This window comes from Canis lupus, chromosome 13, assembly GCF_048164855.1.
Source record: "Canis lupus baileyi chromosome 13, mCanLup2.hap1, whole genome shotgun sequence".
In the NCBI taxonomy this organism is placed as follows: Eukaryota; Metazoa; Chordata; class Mammalia; order Carnivora; family Canidae; genus Canis; species Canis lupus.
This window is the reverse complement of record NC_132850.1, coordinates 45,519,653-45,543,711: the sequence shown is the minus strand read 5'-3', so window position 1 is coordinate 45,543,711 and position 24,059 is coordinate 45,519,653. Positions and strand designations below refer to the sequence as shown.

Genomic DNA, 24,059 nt, shown 5'->3' with positions numbered 1-24,059 from the left:
TGACATCATCATGTTTATGCTTTAAGCTCCCATTGTATGAAGACATGACTTATAGGGTAGTCTGGTGACCTCTTACTGCCTATAGAAGTCTTGAGGTTTGGAGAAGGATTCATAGATTAAAAGTGGGAGTAAAAGAATGGGTAAAAAAGAAGGATGTTAAAAATGGGCACAAATACTCTTGAATTAACACAACAAACTATCTTATATTGCCCTCTTAAAATATTTGGTTCTTGTAAATATTCTTCTAAACATTGTCATCCTTATAAGAGGCTATATACCATACAAAACAGTTCCAGAGACACGCTTCGGGGGCTTAGAATTTGTTGTCTGTGGTTAGGGAATATCCCAAGGAGATCTCACACATGTTGTCACATCTGGGCTTGGATGTGGTCATACTACAAAAAACCTCTTCCCTAGTATAAATTACACCTCCTGAACAGCAAGAATCAAGAGGCCAGTGTACCCCCTTGCAAGGGTAGCTTGGGCACATCCTTGAGGGCTACAAGGGTGGGAGAAGGGAAAAAGAGCTGGCAAGGCCTGCCATCTGGTCTGTATTCCACCACACTCTTCATAAATTGCTTCTGCAGGAGAGAAGCTTTAATTAAAAATAATTTGTTAGTGTCTGTCTTAGGGTGTAAGTGGAGAGAAAGTTGAAGTGTTTAGCAATTTCTGTTTGCTGTACCACAGTTTTATAATGCTTGATATTTATTTGTCCAACCCAGAAATAAACCCACACATATATAATAATGGTATAATGTTATATACCACACATATATAGTCAATTAGGTTATAACAAAGAAGCCAAGGGGGAAAAAGACAGTGTCTTCAATAAATGTTGTTGGCCATAAATGCCACATACAGCAGAATAAAACTAGACCACTCTCTTACACCATACACAAAAATTAACTCAAAATGGATTAAAGGCTTGAAGGTAAAACATGAAGCCATAAAGCTCCTAGATGGAAACATAGGTGGTAAGCTCCTTGACATTGGTCCTTATGATGCTTTTTGGATCTGATTCCAAAGGCAAGAGAAGCAAAAGCAAAAATAAACAAATGGGACTGCATCAAGCATAAAAAGCTTCTGCATAGTGAAGGAAACCATCAACAAAACAAAAAGGCGGTCTACTGAATGGGAGAAGATATTTGCAAATGATATATCCGATAAGGGATTAATATCCAAAATATATAAAGAACTCACCCAACTCAACAACAACAACACAAAACCCCCCAAACAACCCAATTAAAAAGTGGGCAGAGGAGCTGAATAGACATTTTCCAAAGAAGACATACAGATAACCAACATATACATGAAAAGATGCTCAACATCACTAATCATTGGGGAAATGCAGATCAAAACCACAGTGAGATATCACCTCACACCTGTTAAAATGATTATCATCAAAAAGACAAGAATAACAAGTGTTGGCAAGGACGTAGAGAAAAGGGAACCCTTGTGCACTGTTGGTGGGAATGTGAATTGGTACAGCCACTAGGGAAACCAGTATGGATATTCTTCAAAAAATTAAATAGAACTACCATATGATCCAGCTATTCCATTTCTGCGTATTTACCTGAAGAATATACAAACACAAATTTGAAAAAATATATGCACACCTATGTCCATTACAGCACTATTTATAATAGCCAAGATATGGAAACAACCTAAGTATCCATTGATTAATTATCCATTGAATGGATAAAGATGTGATATTTATATAATGAAATACTACTCAGCCATAAAAGACACTGAAGTCTTGCCATTTGTGACAACATGGATGCTAACTGAAATAAGTCAGATGGAGAAAAACAAATACCATATGATTTAACTTCTGTGCTGAATCTGAAAAACAAAACAGACAAAGCCAAACAAAAACAAATTCATAGATACAGAGAATAGATTGGTAGTTACCAGAGGAAAAGGGGAATTGGGGTGGGCAAAATGGGTAAAGGGGCTCAACTATATGGTGATAGGTGATAACTAAACATATGGTGGTGATCACTTTGTAGTATATACAAATATCGAATTATAATGTTATATACCTGAAACTTATATACCGATTATATACCAATTTTACTTCAATAAGAAAAAAGAGATTTTAATTTTCAGTAGGTATTGCTTTGTTCTTTGAACATGAGAGACAAGCATGTGATAGACCACAGGAAGGAAAGCCATAACCAAATCAAATACTTGGGAAGAAAACTAGTAGTAATGCAAAAGGAAAACCACCTTAATGTGGGCAGAACAACTGAACGAACTCTTTGAAAGGCAGTTGTGAAGAAGGATTTGAGAATATATTTCCTATGATGATCATACATCCCACTTAAGGAGAGCCCACCTGATTTGCATAACTATAAATGGATATATATCTACAAAGAGACAATCAACAGACCAATGTTCATTTGACTTCATGTTTTAACTCCCGCCATTAGGGACTTCTAGCACAGTTACACCTGATAATCCAAAAAAAGCATGGAAATTGAAAAGAAGCAGCACAAGAAGAAGTTATTACTTGGCCAAATTAAATAATTCTACCTTGACGTCCTGTCACCTCTTAAGGAAAAGAGTAGTTATCAGTTAAATTAAAACGACCGCTGGAGGAGAGTGAAAAAGGCAACATGGGCCAAGTCCCTGAAGAAGTCGTCATCATGAATATGCACCGATGTCCTCTCTACCTTTCCTCCTACCAGTACTTTACCATGACAGTAGGAGAGGAGGCAGGAAAACACAGTAATACTGATCATGGAGTAGAAAAGTATTGCTTCTGTCGCTTGTGTTATCACCCTCCAGGAACTTCCACCCATCCAGCTCCAGGACTGCTCAGCAACCAGCACTCATGGGCCACCGGCGATTAGCATGGATAATCAGCATTCTGAAGGGCATGGCAAGTAGAATAAATGCAGTAGGACTGGACTCTGTGCCACTCAGGTCAAATGCACTGTCACTTTGACTTTCTGTGAAGGACGTGATCAGGCTGTTTAGTTCCCCGTACCCTGGCTCAGACTTGTCTCCAAGCTATGCAGTGTGTTTTAATTTTATGTTCATTACTAAAAGAGGAGGAAGATGGTCTTTTCTGATTTTTTTAAATTTTATTTATTTATTCATGAGAGACACAGAGAGATTATTTATTCATGAGAGACACACAGAGAGAGAGGCAGAGACACAAGGCAGAGGGAGAAGCAGGATCTATGCAGGGAGCCCGATGTGGGACTCCATCCCCGGTCTCCAGGATCAGGCCCTGGGCTGAAGGCGGTGCTAAGCTGCTGAGCCACCTGGGCTGCCCAGTCTTTCCTGATTTTAACAACAGCACAAATAGTTAGCTGTCCTGTCTTCTTGCCTCAACAGACCATAGAAGAACACATAAAACCCACCTCAAATGTACTACTCCGATAAATCCAGTTTTTATTAGGAGAGCCAGCAGAATAGTGATTGTTTAAGGCAGTCATTAAAAACTTGTATCTCCATTATTTAGGAAAACCCCATAAGGCTACAGGATACTTTTTACCATCCATCCTCCCCCCATCACAACACACACATTCATGTTAGACCTTTACATGCTACAGCAAAACAGATAGCCAGAATATTTTATAAAGTGCTAGGAAGTCCTAATTTGATATTTTAATTATTCGTCTTATGAAGCCTTCGAAGGTGGGACCCAGAGAGGTGGAAATTATATGGGAAAAATCTATTGTGTTTCTTCCTCAAAATCAGTGGGTGTGCAGGAGGGCCAGTTGCTCCCCTCCACAGTATGCAGTTGTCAGGAAGGGGCTGTCCAGCTGAGGAACCCACTTCTGAACTCTCTGGAATCTAGGTGGAGCCTTGTGGGTACTTCTGCCATTGGAATGTGAGCAGGAGAGATGCATCTCATTTCCAGGCTGAAGTGGTAAGAAAGCAGGTGTGCCTTCCCTACCCTTTACAAAGGACTCTGGCTCCCCAGGGGATGGTGGAACCCCAAGATAAAAGGAATCTGTGTCCCTGAATCCTTATGTGGAACATTTGTCTGCAAAATACCTACTTTGGCCTTTATGTGAAGAAAAAAAATGAATTTTTATTGTGTTAAACAACTAGAATTTAAGATGTATGTATTATAGCAGCTAGTGTTATTCTAATTTAACTAAAACAGGGTGGAAGTGGTTATAGATTAGTAAATACAGTTTACTAGGTGGCGGTTTAAAGCTTTGGTCCTCTTCTTAGTTTTTTTAATGTACCCAGTAAAGCTCAGATTACATTACCTAAAGCTCCAAACTCTGGCAGAAGGAACATTCTGGTACTTATATGGAAGAGGACATTCGGGCCTTGGAATAACTCATTTTTAAGAGTGACAGATCCAGAGTACAACATACTCGTTTTCTTGCTAAAGACACTTTGCCTTTACTAGGCAAATGGAAACGAATGGACTACAGTCAAGAACCTAAAAGTCACAAAGACAGCAACCCTGGCAAAAGGGCTTTGCTTCACCCCCTGACTGTCGCACTTACCCTTAGCATCTGTGCTCTCTCGGGAGTCGGCCCTACAGACTATGGGATTGAAGGCAGAAGAGTTAGGTGATGATATCCTGTAGCAAGTAGAAGAAACAAGTAATGAGTTCATGGATCTATAAGCCACAGCCTACATACTTAGAGGAATTTTCACTGCTCTTCTCATTTGGCTTCGTAAACTCTTGCTTCTTCTCTTCTCCTTGTTCTACACTCCCAGCCATAACCCTGAACTCCCATGAAATCAACCTGAGTTGGATTTTCTCATTGTCTTTGGTGATTTGTTTCTTCCGTTTTGTCATAAAAGGGCAAAATGTTCAGCTTTTATACATGAAAAGCTCAAACGTGAAGTTCATAATTGTTTTAACAGGATTTGTGGGTCTTTCTCTAGGTAGTTGTTTTCAGAATAAGCTAAGTGCTATGAATGGAACAGGAAATATCGCAGCAATTGTGCTGATTTCCCAGGAAAGTGTAGAACAGAGTAGCAGAGGAGTAATTCAGGGACTTACAGATGTTGTGTCTGTCCTTCGAAACACATCTCTAGCTGGGTTTCCCCAAATCCAGATGTGATATTCTTTTGAGGCAAGTAGGGTCTTGGTGGGAGGCACCATTATTTTGTATGGAATGGACAGTCCTCAATTTCTAGAGTTCACCACATTGTTTTTGGTCTCTGATTAAGGGCATAAGAGGGTCTCCAAGCTCCTGAGACCTGGAATCGTGGTATGAAGTAGAAGAGCAGAATTGATGTCAGCCTAGACAGTCCCAAAATGCTCCTGGATGTGCAATCAGCCAACAAACTAGCCCTAATCATCCCTGAGGCAGGGGCTGCTGGCCCACTCTGCTTTTTTCTTCTCCTTACCTGCAATAGATGAGTCAACTGAGGGTGTAATTTTAAAATGCAGATTTCTGTCCAATCCCAGTAATTAATTTCAGTAGGTTTAGGGCAGGTGGTCTGATACAAGTAGGCAGTAAACCAGTTTACTGACTTCTATGGAAATCTTCACTTCTCTTTATATTTTTAATCACCTAAGCAGACATACCCAAACACTGTGATTTGAGCTGTTTTTAAATATATAGAGAGAAATACATAGAAATGGAATTATACAATATGTATTGCGTCTGGCTCAACATTATGTTTGTGACATTACTGGGTGTAACCATAGTTTATTCATATTCATTGACATTGAACATACCACTGTCTATCCATTCTGCTGGAAGTCAATAGTACTATTTTTACCTTTTACCTTTTAGCTTTTTTACTATAATGAAAAATGCTGCTATAAACACACTTGCACATACATGTCTCTTGGTGCTTGTGTGAAATGCATTTCAGCTGTGTAGAAACTTAGAAGCAGTATTGGTAAGTTTTATGGTATCTGTAGAAGGTAAATCAGGGACACTTGGGTGGCTCAGCAGTTGAGCATGTGCCTTCGGTCCAGGATCGAGTCCCACATCGGGCTCCCTGCATGGAGCCTACTTCTCTCTCTGCCTATGTCTCTGTTTCTCTCTTCTGTGTCTCTCATAAATAAATAAATATATACATACATAAATAAATACATAAATAAATAGTATTGTGTTTTGTACACCTTAATATTTTCCCAATTTAACACATTCTAAATAATCATTTTATATTTTATTCAATAATCTCCCTTGGACAATTTTGATTTTATTGTAGTGTAAAAATGTCTGCTTATAGCCTTACAAAATTTTAATGAAACAGTTTTTGCTCAAAACCTAAGACATTTGCATTGGGGCTAAAATCAACCAAGAAAAAGATAAAAACAAAAGCAAGTTTAGAATATAATCAGTGTTTTCAAAATGAGCTTAATCTGCCCTTTATCTTCATTTATAACAGTGCCCGCTTCTTCACCTGTAATAGAATAAGCTGTAGATGCGCCAAGGCTAGGTTTACATTTCTGAGGTCCCAGAAAACAGACCTCACAAGCTTGGCGTCTTCCGTGGTTTGTAAGGTCACAGGGAGCATTGGTTGGAATGATGCATGTAACGACCATGGTCTGAACAGGACACAGATTCAAAGTCCTGGAAATTTTCACCAGATGTCATATTTCTGCACTTTTTTAGTTATCAAATATTTTTTTCTACTCTGTAGATCCGAGTGGATCTGTTTCGATACCAGATTTCAAACATTAAGTTCAGAGGGGACCCTGGCAGTGCTTAAAGAGTCCCCTAATCTGCCGAAAGTCACCTCAAAGTTCGCAGAATTAGCCCAGGGATTTCCAAAATTAAGTGTCAACATATTTGAGAGCCAGTAGAAATACAGAGACTATGATCTGCTGGAATAGACTAGACAAGGCATCCAATAGAAAACTAATTCTGAGACATCTTAGGTTTAGGCACTATTTTGATGATTTGGAAAGACCTGGAAGGCAATATAATTAGTAATTATTTAGGGCATTGTTTGAGTTGTTAATCACATCAAGTTGGAGCCAAAAGTCCAACTGATTGTCAAATAAATTTCCAGAATTTGGACAGGATATTGGACAATATGCAGCGGGACATATTTCATAACAAGTCCTCATCTTTTTCCACGTCTCTCCGTATGTCTCTGCCTCAGACTCACTGAGCCATTTGCGTTCCCTGACAACGCCTGGGATTGAGCCCTTCTTTGCCTTTGTGCACGCTCGGCCCTGCATACAGTCGCCTTTGCTTTCTCCTCCTAAACCAACGCGGAGGAAACCTGATTTCCTGAGATCTTTCCAGAAACACAATGCCTCTTCCCCCACCACAGACACTGATAAAATCTCCTTCCTTTGTGATTACTTATTTCGGTACTTTCAGCTACCATATTAAACAAATTAATTTTTTCGGTGGGCCTCTCCTAAGACTTTGCTTAAACGCTCAGAAAACGTCCTTCAGGCCCTCAAGGCTTGCACCTCCCGACGGACAGCACAGGGTGCGGCAGGAGGACGAGACGCTCTTGCTCTGAGCCAAGTTTTCAGCTTCTGAAAGTGGAACAACCAGGCAAGAAACAAAGTGAAATTCTCGGGAGCACGTCCTCGCCCAGCAGAGAACGCGCAACACCTGCAATTCAACCAAATACTCGCATTGTTCTCTCTGCCAGGGAAGGTAATGTCGGGGCTGGGAGAGACCGTAGCGTAGTCGCAGCCGCCGGCCTCCCGCCCACGCCGCCTCCCCCCACGCGCCTCCCCCCACGGCACCCCCTGCCCACGCGCCCCATGCCCACACGCCTCCGCCCACGCGCCTCCCCCCACGCGCCTCCCGCCCACGCCCCCCCGCCCACGCCGCCCACGCGCCCCTCGCCCACGCCGCCTCCCGCCCACGCGCCTCCCCCCACGCGACCCCCGCCCACGCGCCCCCTGCCCACGCCACCTCCCACAAGCGCCCCCCGCCCACGCGCCTCCCCCACGCGACCCCCGCCCACGAGCCCCCTGCCCACGCCGCCTCCCCCCACGCGCCTCCCCCACGCGACCCCCGCCCACGCGACCCCCGCCCACGCGCCTCCCCCCCACGCGCCCCCTGCCCACGCCGCCTCCCCCATGCACCTCCCGCCCACGCGCCTCCCCCCAACTGCGCCCCCTGCCCACACGCTCCCTGCCCACGCGCCTCCCCCCACGCACCTCCCGCCCACGCGCCCCCTGCCCACGCCGCCCACGCGCCTCCCGCCCACGTGCCCCCTGCCCACGCGCCTCCTGCCCACACCACCTCCCGCCCACGCCGCCTCCCCCAACTGCGCCCCCTGCCCACACGCCCCCTGCCCACGCGCCTCCCGCCCACGCCGCCTCCCCCACGCGCCCCCCGCCCACGCGCCCCCTGCCCACGCCGCCTCCCCACACGCGCCTCCCCCCACGCCGCCTCCCCCCACGTACCTCCCCCCCACGCACCTCCCGCCCACACGCCCCCCTGCCCACGCCGCCCACGCGCCCCCCGCCCACGCCGCCTCCCCACACGCCGCCTCCCCCCACGCGCCTCCCGCCCACGCGCCTCCCGCCCCAGGGCCCCGGCGCGAGCCCTCGCCCCCTCCCCGGCGCGCTCCCGCCTATTTATAGCGACATGTCCAGGTGCAAATGACAGAGGAGTCTTACTGGTCCCCCCGGGCCAGCGCTGTCCCGCCTTAAAAGAAGCGCGGCTGCTCGTGGACTCGTCCGTTGTTTTCCCCGGTAACTGCCCGCGTGGGCTGTCGCGGAAGAGTCCGACCGCCTGGTCTGCTCCTGCCAGGAGGCCCGGGCCTCGCGTCTGAGCAGGTGGAGCTCCTGAGGGCGGGCGGGCTGAAGGGCAGAAGCGCTCGCGGAGCCACGTGGAAGAGGCGCGACCCCGCTGTGGAGGGCCCGCGCCCGCCGCCGCCTTTCACGCCGCGGAAGGGAGGGTTTCTGCCCTGCTGGCCGCGGGAGCCGGGGGACTGGGCTCCCCGAACTTTGCGACCCCGCCCCGCACGGAATGCAGAGCTTGACTCTTTTATTAAAGTTGCCGAGCCACCGATCACAGAATTCCACAAGGCTAAAATTCCCAATTCTAACCGGAAAATTTGTAAGGTGTGTGACTCTCTGGCCTTTGCTCGGAGCAGCACACGGCTACTCAACGGTGGCAAGAAAGCAGGTGGCAAGAACCTACTGATGGTGGCTTAAGAGGTGGGAACACCTGCCAGACATTCATGGCTTCTGAAGACTGGGCCCTAAGGGTCTGGCAGCACAACGAACTGCTTGTGATGTCAGCAATGGCAGGTGACTCAGCGCCTCGTGTGTCATAGAGCAATGGTGCCTAAGCTGGCTGCACGCTAGAGTCACCCCAGGAGCTGTTAAAATAAGCAGAAGCTCAGAGCTCACGCACACCCGCATTCCACCCCCATAGGTTCTGATTTAACTGGTCTGGAGTAGGGCCCAGGCACTGGTATATTTTAAAAGCGGCCTCCTGGAGAATTCTCAAGGCAGCCAGGGTTAAGAATCAAGGTCCTTGAAATGTCACTGTGAGCCTTCTTGAGGTGGCGAGGTGATGGTAGTCAGTCTTCCAGTCACCTGGTTGCCTCCATCCCTCCCTAATAAATACTCTAAGGCGGCTTCACGCGTTTGCCTATCCTCCTCCATGCTAACAAGCAATTCATTGACAAATCAAAATAGATCTCTCAGCATTCAGCTCTTGGAGCATTTCTCAGCCTTCTGTGTCCATTCACAGAACCTGTGGAATCCTTTATAAGAGTCGATGTCATGCCTCACCCGGATCAGCAACTCTGCCGGTAGCTCTATCATCATCATTAAAAAAACCCGTCTCCATAGGTGTTCGGGGCACGTTACACATGCAGAGACCTCAGCCCTGCCTCCGCAGACGACTAGTCGGAGCAAAAGCCCAGCAATCAGCACACAAACATCGTTGCGTGATTCGAATGCAACTGCTCTTGAATACTGGGAACGCTGCTCTAGGAGCTGGATTCAAACAGTCCTTTATAGCGAGGCTGACACACCACAGGCCATGTTTCTTTGAGAATTGTTTGCCAATAATTGGTAGTATTTAAAATTAGGAGTTTCTTTCCTTCAAACTCTGCAATTTGGAACATAAGCACCTTCACCCTAGAATTAGGGGGAGGTTTCAGACCCAGCTGCTTTTTTTTTTCCCATGGAACTGGGGCTCCTTAGAGAAATCCATGTCAGGTAAGAAGATGGAGATGCAGAAGGAAGGAGAGGACCGAAACCCTGGCTGCCCAGCTCCCTTCACCTACCCAGCGTCAGGTAATAACTGCGCATATGCTTCAACTGTTAGCCATTCTAGCAAAAATGATGGTTTTAGAGAAATCGCTGCTAGCAATGTGTATTAGAGACAGGAACATATATAGAACAGATTGTGAAAGATTATTTGTAGAAAATATTTTAAAATCTTCTTGTTAGGTTGTGTGGCAGTCTATAAACAAATATGGGATAAAATAAGTTCTTTAAGAAATAAAGTATGGCATAAGTGTACTTTATCATAACATTGCTATCCTTTACGTTATTTTTATTTCTTCTTCCCAAATCAATTATGATATCACTTTAACAAACCATAACCTCAAGAACCAAGGGTAGTGAGAGGCACCTTGGTGGTTCAGTCTGTTAAGTGTCTGACTTGTGATTTTGGCTCAGGTTATGATCTCAAGGTCACAAGATTGAACCCTGCATCAGGCTCTGTGCTGAGCATGGAGCATGCTTAAGATTCTCTCTCTCTGCCCCTTCCCAGCTCATGCGCACATGTGCTCTTTCACTCAAAAAACAAAAAAACAAAACAAAACAAAAAAGTAATAAAAAAAAAGAACCAAGAGTAGTGAAACTTCATAATTTAAGTGAAAATGACTCATACTGGGTTTAGGTGGGATTTTAGCTTAGTTCATCAGCCTATTAGATATTGAACACATCTGTTAAAAATAAGTCAGACTTCAAATTAGAGAATAAATAGAACAGACTAACTGAATTTATGAAAATAAGTATTTAATCTGTAAAATCCTGGAATTCTAAAGGACTTCACACTCATTTTTTGTTCTCATTTGATCAGATGCTTCACTCCTCTTGGACACCGATACTCAGTGCTGATTTGTATGGTCTGACTTCCAAATCGAGAGTCTGAACACTCTAAAAACTTCTTTTTGTAACTGAATTATGGCAAGCTATGGTGTTTAGTCCCTGGTAATGTGAAGAAAAAGCTAATCTAGAGCACTAGGACAATGAACTCTGTATTGTGAATGAGATTTATGAAAACAGAAGCTTCCTGAGTAACCTCATACCCAGTAAAGCCAGCAGGTGGCGTCCTGGCAAGTGGGTAGGCCTTGACCAGGCTTCCGAGCATAAGCTGATTATTCTATTAAGGTGTTAATAGGTATTAATTAAAAGAGTTTCATGGTTAAATAAGTTTAGGACAAGTTGGAATGAACATGTTTCTTTGCCATAGGACTCACAGCCTTTGATAGTTCAATGTGCATTATGAATCTTTCAAAGGCCCTTGGATAGTGAAGCAATTCTAAACTTACCTGACCACAAAACTCCTTTTGTGGGGTGGAGAGCATCTCTGGGTATTGCCATTCTGCCGAACAGTCCAGCAATTGAAAAGGCTAATGGTCTCTATAGCTCACACAATGGCTAGTCTGTAGTCCTTGGAATTTACTAAATCTTGACTGGGTCTCCAGCCCAAACCACAGACAGCCTCACAAGAGGATGAATCAAGGCAGGATTTTTTTTTTTTTTTAAACTGAGCTATAACATCACATAGAAAGGTGCACAAAAATACTTTACATATGTGTACATCCATACAACTTCTTGTCCCTTTCCAGTCAAAACAACACATGCGTGTATGTGCACACATGCGTGCACACACACATAACCACTATTCCCATTTCTGTCACCACAGACTAGATACGTCAGCTGTATTCTGTGGAGGCAGAAACTTACTGATGCCATTCCAAGATGAAGCCAGGAGGAAAACAAGTAATATAAAGGCCAGAAAAAGCAGAACTCCCTTGAGAAAAAAGATCCCATATGAAGCTGAAGCTTCCATCTCAGCAAAAATCTGTCTCCTCTCCACAAGGTGCCAAATTCTGATATTTGGATAAGTGTAGCCAACAGCTGAATGAGCATGCATAATGTGTTACAGTTAATAACTGTTTGTCAGTTACAATAATATTAATTCTCTAGTCGTTGATCTTGGAATACTTTCTTCATACTTATCAATTCTGTGATTTGGAAATTTTTATTAGCTTACTGATCAAAAACATGGCCTAAAAGACATGACAAACTGGTTGCAACAGGGCTAGATGAAAGTAAGAGAAGGGTAAAATGCAAAGGATCAGGAAAATAAAATCAATAAAATTAGCGAGGAGAAGCATAAAAGGAAGGCTCTTTTGTCTTTCCTGAAATTTATTTTTGGTTATGTTTAAAGTTTGAAAACTGAAACTGATTACAAACAATGTATACACTGTGATCCCAATTTTGTTTAATAAAAGGATATCTGTGTGTATATATATTTATAAGAAGAGGCTTAGGGGGCTATATATAAAAATGTTAATGCTTATTATAGCTGAGTGGGAAGATTACATGTGATTTTTATATTTTACATTGCTTTCTTTATTGTCTAAACTTTTTTACAATGAATATATGTAACTCGTAATCAGAGCCCAGATGTTATTTTACAAAAACTCAAACAAATGGAATACATCCATATATAATCAACCTCCAAATCTTGCAAAGAATCTCTTTCAGGTTTACAATTATTTTTCTCTTCCGCTTCTCTCCAGAGTCCAAACCTTTAAAACAAGCAAACAAACAACTCTAGAGCAAAGAAATTGGAGTCAATTCAATCAAATACGATGTTTCTTTATCTCTTCCTCTAGTTTTGAGTCTAGTAATCAGAGGTAGGGAAAAAAATAAGACCCACAGCTCTTTCAATGGGGTGTGTGTGGGGTGTGTTTGTGGGAGGGAATAGGGAATAAGAAAATAGAAACAGGAAAAGATCACTTATATATATAGTAGACCCCAAAGTGATGAAACTTGAATTAACGGTTGTTGTTCTCCAAGGAAATACCTATAAATAGGTACTCAAGGAAATCCACAGAGCATGTCCCACACTCACAAACAAACAAACAAACAAGATTCATGATAATTGTAACTAACAAATGAGCCATAATAATACTCAAGGCTTTTTTGACATCCCAGTGGTACCTCCTGGGGTAAATATCATATAATGATAGCTGATTTCTTCAGCTCATTGAAGGAGAGTGCAGGGGAAGTAGACACATCTTTCCAATCCTACTATTTTAGGCTACTTAAAACTGTATCTTTAATTTGCTTTACTCTCTTTCCCTGTTGTCATCTCCCATCTCTGCCCAATACTCCCTTCTCACCTATTGTCTGGTCCCACAGCCACTGACCACTTCCCTTCTCATTAGTCTGGTCCAAAAGCATCCACAACAACTTGTATATTACTGACTTTCATATTCAGAGAAGTTTCTAATCAATGAGCCAATAAATGTACCCTGAAAAGAAAGACCAAAAAAACATCGTCTTTACTTTTTAAATGAACTAGCTTATGCTCCCAAGTTGAGATCATAGACTTGTTTACAAGGAAGGAAGTGAATGGCCTCTTGTTACACACATTATTTAAATACCTTGAAGATTTTGAAGTCAAGTTGAAGAACTATACATCAAATCTTGTCAATTAAATATTAACATGCAACAGGGCGCCATGGGTGGCTCAGTCAGTTAAGCATCTGACTCTTGGTTTTTTTTTTTGGCTCAGGTCCTGATATCAGTCCTATGGCAGGAGTCTGCTTGTCTCCCTCTGTTCCTCTTGCCCCACTCCCTCACCCCCCACTCACTCTCTCACTCTCTCTAAAATAAATAAGTAAAATCTTTAAAAAATATATTAACAAACCCTCACAAGCTCATAAATCTTCCAAGCTAGGAAGCGAGCTTTTAGGAAAATATCAGCCATGCATATTTCCTAGCTGGGATTCTAGAATATTCTCTGTTGAAAAGAAATTAATCTTAGTGGATTCTAGTTTCTAAATGCTTGGAGACAAATAATAGGTAGATGAATTCACAGCTTTAAAAAAAAAAATCAAATCCTACCTGGAAGGTCATGACAGGTATAGGGAGGAGGAACCAAATAAAGTCACTAAAATGATCAGTTAATAGAAGAGAAATCCTCTCTGTGTAACTGACAGATCTTCCCTCCCTGTTCAAAAGGGGAGTTTATTTGCCTATATGTTGTTGACTTAGTCAAATATGAATCCAAGTTCTACTTCCTTTTCTCTGTTACTTAACCTGACTACGTGTTGATTTGGGGTCCACAGGTATGGAGATACACAAGAAGGAATGTGCGTAAGACCTGAGAATAGACTACCCTAGAACAATCAGATTAAGATTTCACTCCACTTCCTTTGGACACTTAATCTGCATGATAGTAGATTTGTAATATGCGCAGATATTTACATGCCTGTTTCTGCATTTCCAGGGTGATGCTGAGAAATGCTTTGAGCTAAGAGACATACAACAGTATTTAGTCTTACAGAAATGCGGGTACCCTGGCAGATGCAATTTTAGGGTATGCTGGAGAATCGGGTTAATTTAATCTATTCCTGCTCTTTGATTTGACGTCTGCCCATTCTTTGTAGGGGCTGTTCAATATGCGGCTTTATCTGTCTCTGTGGCTATGTATGAGCTTTACTCAGAATCTGTTCATTCATCTGTTCATTCAATAAATATTTATTGTACATCCACTCGGGCCACTGAACAACACCATGTATTATTTTGTGCCATATAGCTTTATTCCCTCCACATATAGTGATAGCCACCACACCTATGGCATTCTTCCTGTCACCCTGGTTAGGATTCATTCACTAATCAAGAGCAATTTCGGTAGGGAACTATGTAAAAAGGTAGCATAAACCTCATACAAATTTATTTGGAAATTTATTGGAAAGTTGGGAGGTGAGTGGGAGGATGGGTTAAATAGGTGATGGGGAATAAGGGGGGCACTTGTGATGAGCACCGGGTGTTGTACGGAAGTGTGGAATCACTATATAGTATGTCTGAAACTAATATTACACTGCATGTTAGGTAACTGGAATTTAATAATTTAAATAAATTAAAAATAAGTAAGTGTTGGAAAGTGGGTAAACCAAGTGCAGTGAGGTAACTTTTGTTGTTTGCAGATACAAATACGTATAATAATTTCTCAGCTACATTATTTTGAGCTAAAAATTTGTATTGCAGATACCATATGATAGGGCTTGATGCTAGAGAAGCTTAATGCACATCATAAAAAGCTGAATAAACCCAGAGGGAGTTTTATAAGGACAGAACCTTTTTTTATATACTCTACTCCTTCCGCACCCTCTGGTGAGTATCAGACTTTTTTTCTTCAAGGCCGAAGAGCCTGGAGTGGCCAGACATTGCAGATGGCTTTTCCATTGCTCACGAGGCTAATCACTTAGGATACTCTGTACTTCCCCGAATCCCTCTTAAAGGAACTCAACCTCCCTGACTTGTAAAAGTTAGATCCTTTGGGATAATCAGAGCCAATCCTGAGTTCAGTGCCAAGCTATGATAGAAATTGTGGAATACCAACAGAAACAAGTTACCATCACAAGAGAAACACGACAAATCTCTCGTATTCCTTTTGTTTTGTGGGTTTTCACCGTCTTGAGGGAAGGCAGAAATCGGGAGGTCAAAGAGTAGATTATTTAGGGTGGGGAGGGACGTAAAAAAATTTTTTTTGAAGGATGTGCTAGGAAAAAACAAAAACACAACCCTGACAGAAAAGAATGCCTTCAATGGGCTCATCAGTAGACTCAACATGGCCAAGGAAAAAGATCAGTAAGCCTAAAAATAGGCTTTCCAAACTGAAATGCAAGAGAAAAGGATGAAAGAAACAAACAAAAAAACACACAAAAAAACAAAAAACGTGTGCATATCTGAGTCTGATTCTGACTGCTTGGTCTCTACAAACTGTTTTTTTCTTGCATTTTGGCATGTCTTGTAATTGCTGAAATCCAGACACGATGTCTTGAATAACAGGAACTGAGGTAAGCAGGCTAATCTGGCTAAGGTTGGTGTGTACTTCATGCATGCTGCAGCTGGACGACCCAGAGGCCACAGCTGTCTCTGGTGTTGTTTTTGCCTCCCCTCCTGACTTTGGGCTTCCCTAGGTACTCCTCCTCAGAGTCTGCATTGTAGAACTCTTTCAACTGTGATTCACTGTCATTACACCAAAGCCCTGTTGGCATGACAATAATGTGGGGTGGGGGGTGTTCTATAATCTTATGATTAAACATCAGTCTTTTAAATATTTAAATATCAGTCTGATACTTACTGATTTAAGTATCAGTCTCCTGTGTCCTTGGGCTATGACCTTTACAGGCTTTCTCCTGTAGTATAGCTTCCCCTCCCCGCACTCCGCACTCCATTCACTGGCTACAGGATTTCCAATCTATTCCCTTGAAGACCTGACCACTGTTGACCATGTTCCCTTTCCCACATTAGGTGAGGAGAAACGAAACAAAACAAACCAAAAACAAACCCTGGGGGGTGGGAGGAATGTCCTTATCCTAGTTGGGATAAGACCCCAGCAAAGTCTCTTCTGGAGACCAGACCTTACAGAGAAGATCCTGGGTGTCCTGCACACTATTACTCTTCCCTTCTTTCCAGAGCCACAAGGGGATTTTTCTTGGGTCTTCACTGTGACAGCACAGTTCCTACAGGTAAAGTCCATGAAAGTGTGTGGGCTCCCACAAGACCACAGCCCCAGGAGTTTCTCAAGCTCCCATTGGGTCACACTCAGACTTCAGCAGTTCTTCAGAGTAACTGCTAAAGCATTCCTACCAGTTTATGGCTCTAACAGTCTCTGCTTCAGATAAGTAGAGTCTGGCTGTGACTCTCTCGCCATACCTGTATCTCCAGATTTCTGGGTGGTGGCTTCTCTATAGGTCCAAGAAAAATAATTAATTTTTAGTTTGGCCAGTTTTTGCTAAGTTGTAAGGAAGAGAGGAGTGAAGACTTCCAAGTCCTTTACATATCAGAGTTTGAAATGTAAGTCCTTGTCGTTGCCTCTTTTCCTGAAGACTGAACTTTGATTCCTGTCTTTGGATTTTCATGAGATCACCATATTCAAAATGAATCTATCTTCTCCTGAGTTGTTTTGTGTGGGTCAGCCGTATAATCAAAAGGGGTCCACAGGTATGGAGATACACAAGAAGGAATTTATTTTTTTTATTTTTATTTTTTATTTTTTCACAAGAAGGAATTTATTGCCTGCCATGAGTTGCAGCTTTTCCAACTGTATGAAGGGATACTTATGCTAAAATCCTATTAATCAGTTTGACATAAAAGGGAAATAATACTTAAAAGATACCACACTTTTTAAAACCATCCCTTTCCAGGGTACAGATCCTTTCTTGTTTTCAGATGCATCTTCACTCTAAGGAAGGTAAAATAACCTAGTGGTGGGGGTGGGGAAATATTCTACTTGTAAAACTGGATTAGGGAAAGGTACTTGCAACAAATAAGAGTAGCAGAGCCACCTAAGTGTGAATGTAAGTGGCAGCTGACTACATGAACGTCACTTGTGTGTTCTGGTGATATATTACTGACAATTAGGTTAAAAATCATTTTCACAAAGATTACATCTCTTAATATAATGCATTAATAACATTTATTTATATCTCATCTTAGTCCAAAATAGACAAAACAGATGAAAACATCTGAAGTAGGGGTGCCCGGGTGGCTCAGTCAGTTAAGCTTCTGATGCTGGGTTTTGGCTCAGGTCATGATTTTGGGGGCATAGAATCGAGCCCTGCATTGGGCTCTGCACTCCATGCAGAGTCTGCTTGAGATTCTCCCTTTCTCTTTGCCCCTCTCCCTGCTCACACACACACTCCTTCTCTCAAATAAATAAATAAAATCTGTAAGAAAAGAAAAAAAGCATCTGTAGTAAACATGTTTTTGGTCTGCCTGGCATCCTACTTTATTCTGTGATTAGCAATCCAGTTATTTTGGAGTCTTCCTGCCATCCAGGTGTTTCCAGGCAATCATAGTACCCACACCACTCGCCACGGAGATGAACTTATGACCTTTCAGGCAGGTCAGCCTGAGTGCTTCCCTAAGATTTTCAGAATTGGATCTATGGAGAGAAGGGAAGTTCCCCTGAAACCGTTTATGATGTTTATGAAAAGGGGACTTGTGAGGGGGAAGTTTTCTGCAGAGATTGTGTGCTTAAGTCCTGGCAGAGGAGACAGGAGAGCTAGGTACAAGGAGAAATGTGTGGTAATTGGTCCCTACCCCAACCCAGGGGACCAGCCCCTATGAGGAGACAGGAAAGCATCCTGTTCTCTGGGAACACAGAACTATTTTGGGAACTTAAGAGTTTCACAGTTTGGGTACATCAAAGCAAGGCAGCATTATCCTACAGGAACGGCAGCAACTAAAATAGTGGAGGCCCAACAGAAGCCTGGGAGGAGCATGCTGCAGCCAAGAGTATGAGCCTATTTGTAAATCAGCGAGGAGCCCCTGAGACTTCCAGAAACATGTGAGAAGAAGACTTCCTGGGGGACTGAGATCCTGCATGATATGATGGAATCCCAAGTCGGCAAAATTTGAGTGTCAAACCTAATGTGAGTTTAGTCACAAGAAAAGAGTGTTCATCCTTGAAATAGTTGGGTTCTCTGTGTAACAAGATTTGGCATTTAAGAAGGAGCCCGATAAATGGCTTTATTGTCATCGTAAGCTATCTGTGGACTTCTAACCATACCTTACGATTGGCCAGGCAGGTATGACAGAGCTTTGAGGATGAGGTCACATGATATCCTCTGTGTTGGTTAAAAGCAACACTATTTGAGATTAAGCATTTAGCTTTGCTGTGAATAAAACAGTTCATGGACTTTCATGTGCCCTCCCTCACTCTCATCAAGAAGTTGAGGTGGCTAAGTAAATTGCCTAGTTTTACCTAACAGTGTTAACATTTAGCAAGTACTGGTCCCAGCCATCCTTCCAAAATTCTATGTGAGTTACAGCGGTGCCAGCGGTGCCCTAGATATACCCCTTAGAGGATGAGAACTCAACTTCCCGAGGAGGTACCTAAAGTCTGGCTTAGGATGCATTTGTGTTGCATTTATTGAGCATAGTCCCACATGACCTTCCAGGCTTCGGAGCAGCTGAGCTCCACCATCTGCACAAACATATAAATCATAGAAGTTGCTTCACTTCTCAAAGTCCTTGTAGGTTTATTAATTTTTAGCGGTAGTGTCATGACTTCTATGACGGCAATCTACTGGGTGAGCAGAATGTTAACAATTGTTTTCTTTGATTTTTCCTCTTGCTCCTTTTTTTCTGTATTAAAAAAAGGTTAAACCGCATAAACACGGAGTATCCTATGCCTGTTGTTCATTAGCTTTTGTCTTCTGTGTATACTGGGAAGCTACGTGTGCTCAGGAAAGAAGTAAATAGCCATATTATAGAGTGATTATAAAGAGAGGCTTCTTTGCTAGGTTGTATTGTGATAGGTATTGTTAACTGCAGCTATAACTGTACAAATAATTGTAGTCAAGTTAATGAAATTTGGTACTGTTTTAGCAAAATGTCTATCAATTTTGGAGCTCAGCACCTTTTACCTACCTACAGAAATTAATGGTAATTATGCTTTTGACAAAGGCAAAATCAACCCAGGAGGTTTTTTTCAGAAAAGAATTATTCTTTTAGGATAAGGGGAGACTAACTCATTTAATCCTTAAAACACCTTAAGAAGTTAAATATTTTACTCTTTAAATATTTATTTAGCGCTATGTCCAGGTACTGCGTGTATATTAACTAAGAGTCCTTTCAATAGCTCTGGGTGGATGCCACTGTCAACCCCATTTCATAACGAGGAAACTGGGACACAGGGAGATTAAGTAGTTTGGCCAAACTCAATTTAAATGATGCTAGTCTGTTTTATAGAACAACGAGCTGTCACGAGTATCCATGTATAATATTCCCATCACCTACCAATTATTGAGTGTTGACATTTTCCATACAACCTCTCATTTCATTATTTCAACAATGCTGCAGAGTAGCTATTCTTACCCTAATTGTAAATATAAGAAAAGTGGTGCATATAAAAGAGCAAAAACCTGCCCCAAATCATATGGCTAGTTAGTGACAGCTGAAATCTGACCTCATAAATACAAGTCAGAACCTATGCTTTTGACCAGGCAAAGGGTTTCACAAGATAGAATCACAGATGGCAGGGCAGGATGGCATTTTCAAGTGTAACAAAAGGGAGCATGGAATTTCCCTTTTTAAAGGCCACAAACATTTTCGTATATTATACAGCTTCCAGGATAGCAAATAACAGAAATAAAAGTAAACGATATCTTAGAAATTGGTTTCTATATTATAACCAGTGGTCCAATAACCACATAAACAGGACAAAGGGGAGGGGGTTCCAATGTTTTTATGACTATATTTGTGACATTTAAAAGTAATTCAAACTTGAGAAGAAATGCATAGCTAAGTTGATGGCTAACAAAAGCCACCCTTTTGCCACCTTCTTCATAATGCAAGGTGCATATGCTCCACCGCCACCTACACTGTGCCACAAATGATAGGTTTGTCATTCCTTGTAATAGTTTACTAAGAGAAATTATGAAATTCTTTCTCTGGAAGATTCTAAAAACAGGTTTTCATCCAGTTTAATGATTGTCCTTTCTAAAACTAGGTGAATTGACTGGATAATCTTTTGGTTTCTCCTGGCCCTCATATAAGATGCCACTAACAGTATGCCACTAACAGAAATCCTTTTAAAAAATTATGGAATGTTTGCTAAGATAATACTCAATACTTTAAAAATATTTTATTTATTTATTTATTTATTCATGAGAGACAAGAGAAGCAGAGACATAGGCAGAGTGCAGGGAGGCTGATGCAGGACCTGATCTAAGGACCTTGGGATCATGGCCTGAGCCAAAGGCAGATGCTCAATCAGTGAGCCACCCAGGCATCCCCAATACTCAAGTAATTTAATTCCAGATAAGAGGGTAACAGTGAAAACTGACATACTATGTAAAATATTCTAAAGGATTCAGAATAGTATAGGTTTGGAATTTCTGGGAAGAAATTTGTGCAATGGAGAAATTTTATGGTTAGAAGTAATTTTATTCAGATGTACATACTTATACCTACCATCAAACAGTATAAAATATATTTAAAGATTAACTATAGCAGGAACTTTAAAGAGAATTATAAAACATCACAAGAGCATGATGGTAATTGTAAGACCACGAGAGAAAATTCAACTTATATATAAGATTTGTACAGCTTCAAGTATTTATAACTAAAATAATAATAATAGCAAGTAGTCTCTGGATACTCCCCATGTACCATCACAGTAGCAAAATGATTCTCCTGAGTTATCTCATTTATCCTCATCAAACCTATAAAGTTAACATGTCAATTCCCTTTTAGCAGGGAAGAAACTAAAACTTAGAGGTAGGTTATTTGTCTAAACTTAAACAGCTAATAAACAACAGATTTAGGTTTAAAGTTTAAAACCACACAGTCCAACCCCAGAACCCAACCCCTTATTACTGTGCCATGCTTCCTCTGGAACACAAAACTTGTTCCTCCTTATCAGGAGTAAGATAGATTTTTAAGATGCTACTGTGAAGTCCAATGACCAAGAAGGAAGAGAAGCAAAAGACTTTGATCATTTCAAACTGAATAACTCTTGAATCACTGGGACCTCACTTGGGTCTTTTGAGGGTTTATTCCAACTCTTAGGGATTAATGGGCCTCATTATTTGAAGCTGATTTCCCCTAATTCCCTTCAGGCTCTGCTACCTATTATGGGGGTGGGGGTGGTGCACAAGTCTAGACAAGTAGACTTTAAAATTGTGTTCACATCACTACACATCCCATTTGTTTTGTTACTCATGTACATGCCCATTTCAGAAATTCCTAGAATAGTCTGGTACACTAAGTATCAGTCATGACTTTCACCTCTTAGAAACCCATTATGTATGATTCTGGCCTGAAGTAAGAATTCAGAAATGTGGTCAGTCTTGCTTACATTTTCTCTGGATACTCAAGAGAATACTGAATCAAAGAAAACATCTGAAGGTACATGAGCTTTCCCCATTCTCTTCAGCTTTCTCAGCTAGTGACTGATGAGAAGGAACTATCCTACCAGCTACCATGGGTATAAGAAGAGAAAGAAGTGGAAATCAGTAACATACAAGAGGCCCCTTATAAATACTGCTGATGGCCTGAACTTTGCCAGCCATATCCAATGTTCTTCAACTTTTTAAGCATGGTTCACAAACGAGGCCAAGGGCACCACAAAAGAATTACCAAAAACATAAGCATTCAAGTGACTGTTAATATTAAAATACTTTATGAAATGATAGATAAAGTCATTGTATAGGATAAACTCCATTAGTCTCTGCTTTTAAAAGTTTTCAACAACATGTCTGCTGCTAGTCCTGGGGACAGGGCCCCACTGAGCACCTTTTGTTCCAGAAGAGGAATCTGTTCCCGGACGGTGGGATGGGTCCTGAAATGTTCTAACACACTTTCCTGAATGAGATTCCACATCCACACTTTCTGCTGCCTCTGTCGTTTGGCCATCAGCTCTCCACTGGCAAGCATGAGGTCCCAGAACTCTTTCATTTTATCCCACATTTCAGTGATCCCCTCTCCACTTCTGGCAGAGATACGAATTACCTATTGAAAAGTTAAGAAACCAAAACTGTTTTACTTAAAACGGTAGGAAACATCTTCATAGGGACTCTGGTATCTGCCAATTGAGTCTTACGGTGTATGAAAATAGGTAAGTGAAAACTGAGACATTTTATCACTGTGTCAAGTAAAATATACCCAGAAATAGACTGAGGTCACTTACTATGATTACTAATATGTGCAGAAACAAGATACTGATTTCAGAGCAAAATTTTTAGCCCAAGGGTTAATTTGACTTAGGATTGCTCAGCTGGTCTTCAGAGGAAGTGTAGATGAATTGTGGGAGGATCACGAGGATGATGAGGGCAATGCTGGGTAGGTCTGAGTGCTAGAAAATGAAACAAAGTTGGGAAAATAGCCCCATTCCCTGTGTCAGAGTTCCCTGATTCAGCAAGTGCTAAGAGCCAAGCACCCCACACCTGCACCAGCACAGACTCACAGGCAAGATGGCCCCATACCCAGTGTAGACAACATGACTGTGGGGAGCGGACAATAAGAGAGGTCATTGCTGTTCTCATGATAGTGACTACAGCTTACTCTCTAATTACTGTGTCCTCCTGCACAGAAAGCTGCCCACATCAGTGTTATCATACCATTTATTACAGAACTTTTCTTTTTTTTTCTTACTGAAGATAGCACCCAGCAAGCATAATGGGAAGGGAAGCTATCACATCAAAAGCTTCTTCTCTCCTACTCAAACTCTAATATAGATAATCAAATCACTAATTGCTCCATAATCTTAAGAATGGTTCCTTTCAGAATGGATTTGCTATCACTTCCTAATGGCTCAAGTCAAGCATTAAGTAACCTAATCTATCTCCTTGCATCTAGTTTTTGACACCTAGCGGTTGAAGGATTATATTTAAAATCATGACTACCTGTGCTGGTTTTGTCATAATTTTTAAAGTTGTAACCTCACATCCAAGCAAACAAAGATGGATTATATATCTAGCCTGGGCCTCACATCCTCTCCTAACCTTGTGCACAGTCCACTCAGGCTGAGAAATGCGGAACGGAATGCAAACTGACCTTTGGTCTCCAGACTTCTGAACGTTTGCGGAGTAACTTCAGTGCACTCACGTACTCTGCTTGGATCCTTCGAGCCGGCACAATCAAGTCTCCATCAGATTTAGTTATAGCCACCAGGTCTGCCATCTCAATTATACCTCTTTTGATACCCTGAAGTGAAAAAGACAGTCATGTGTCAGAAATACTTCATTTAATTATAGCAAAAAATGGGACACCAGTCAATGCTAAGATTTCGAGAGTCACACACTTCATTAGCTAACTTTTCCTCGGCAACTGGCCAAGCCTTGGGTACCAGGAATCACGATTACTAAGTTACTAAAAAGTACCAGTTGTTGGGATTATGGAAGTCATCTATACT

At 41.9% G+C, this 24,059-nt stretch overlaps 2 protein-coding genes and 1 long non-coding RNA gene across 40 annotated transcripts in view; 1 reads left to right on the top strand and 2 right to left on the bottom strand.

Moving 5' to 3' along the window:
- C13H4orf51 (chromosome 13 C4orf51 homolog) overlaps positions 1-10,721 on the bottom strand; it is a 102,052-nt gene extending 91,331 nt beyond the window's left edge. For 9 of the 31 annotated variants that reach the window (XM_072773492.1, XM_072773491.1, XM_072773496.1 and 6 more), the window contains exons 1-2: positions 8,540-9,939; positions 4,479-7,438 (exon numbers count right to left, since the gene is read on the bottom strand). In XM_072773492.1, the coding sequence (XP_072629593.1) occupies positions 4,479-4,590 (112 nt within the window). In that variant the 5' untranslated portion in view covers positions 4,591-7,438; positions 8,540-9,939. Of the gene's footprint in view, positions 1-3,081; positions 3,292-4,478; positions 7,439-8,539 lie in introns of those variants that run through there. The other 22 variants (XM_072773498.1, XM_072773497.1, XM_072773495.1 and 19 more) reach the window with 17 other exon arrangements.
- Positions 8,496-24,059, top strand: part of LOC140603034 (uncharacterized) — a 16,637-nt gene continuing 1,073 nt past the window's right edge. The window contains exons 1-4 of one of the 3 annotated variants that reach the window (XR_012006071.1): positions 8,496-10,174; positions 10,968-11,227; positions 11,817-11,993; positions 23,661-23,818. This is a non-coding gene — a long non-coding RNA (uncharacterized lncRNA). Of the gene's footprint in view, positions 10,175-10,967; positions 11,232-11,816; positions 11,994-23,660; positions 23,819-24,059 lie in introns of all 3 variants that reach the window. The other 2 variants (XR_012006070.1, XR_012006069.1) reach the window with 2 other exon arrangements.
- The window catches only part of MMAA (metabolism of cobalamin associated A), a 22,353-nt gene continuing 19,364 nt past the window's right edge, over positions 21,071-24,059 (bottom strand). For all 6 annotated transcript variants that reach the window (XM_072773474.1, XM_072773475.1, XM_072773476.1 and 3 more), the window contains 2 exons: positions 23,702-23,851; positions 21,071-22,657 (listed from right to left, as the gene is read on the bottom strand). In XM_072773474.1, the coding sequence (XP_072629575.1) occupies positions 22,370-22,657; positions 23,702-23,851 (438 nt within the window). In that variant the 3' untranslated portion in view covers positions 21,071-22,369. The remainder of the gene's footprint in view (positions 22,658-23,701; positions 23,852-24,059) is intronic.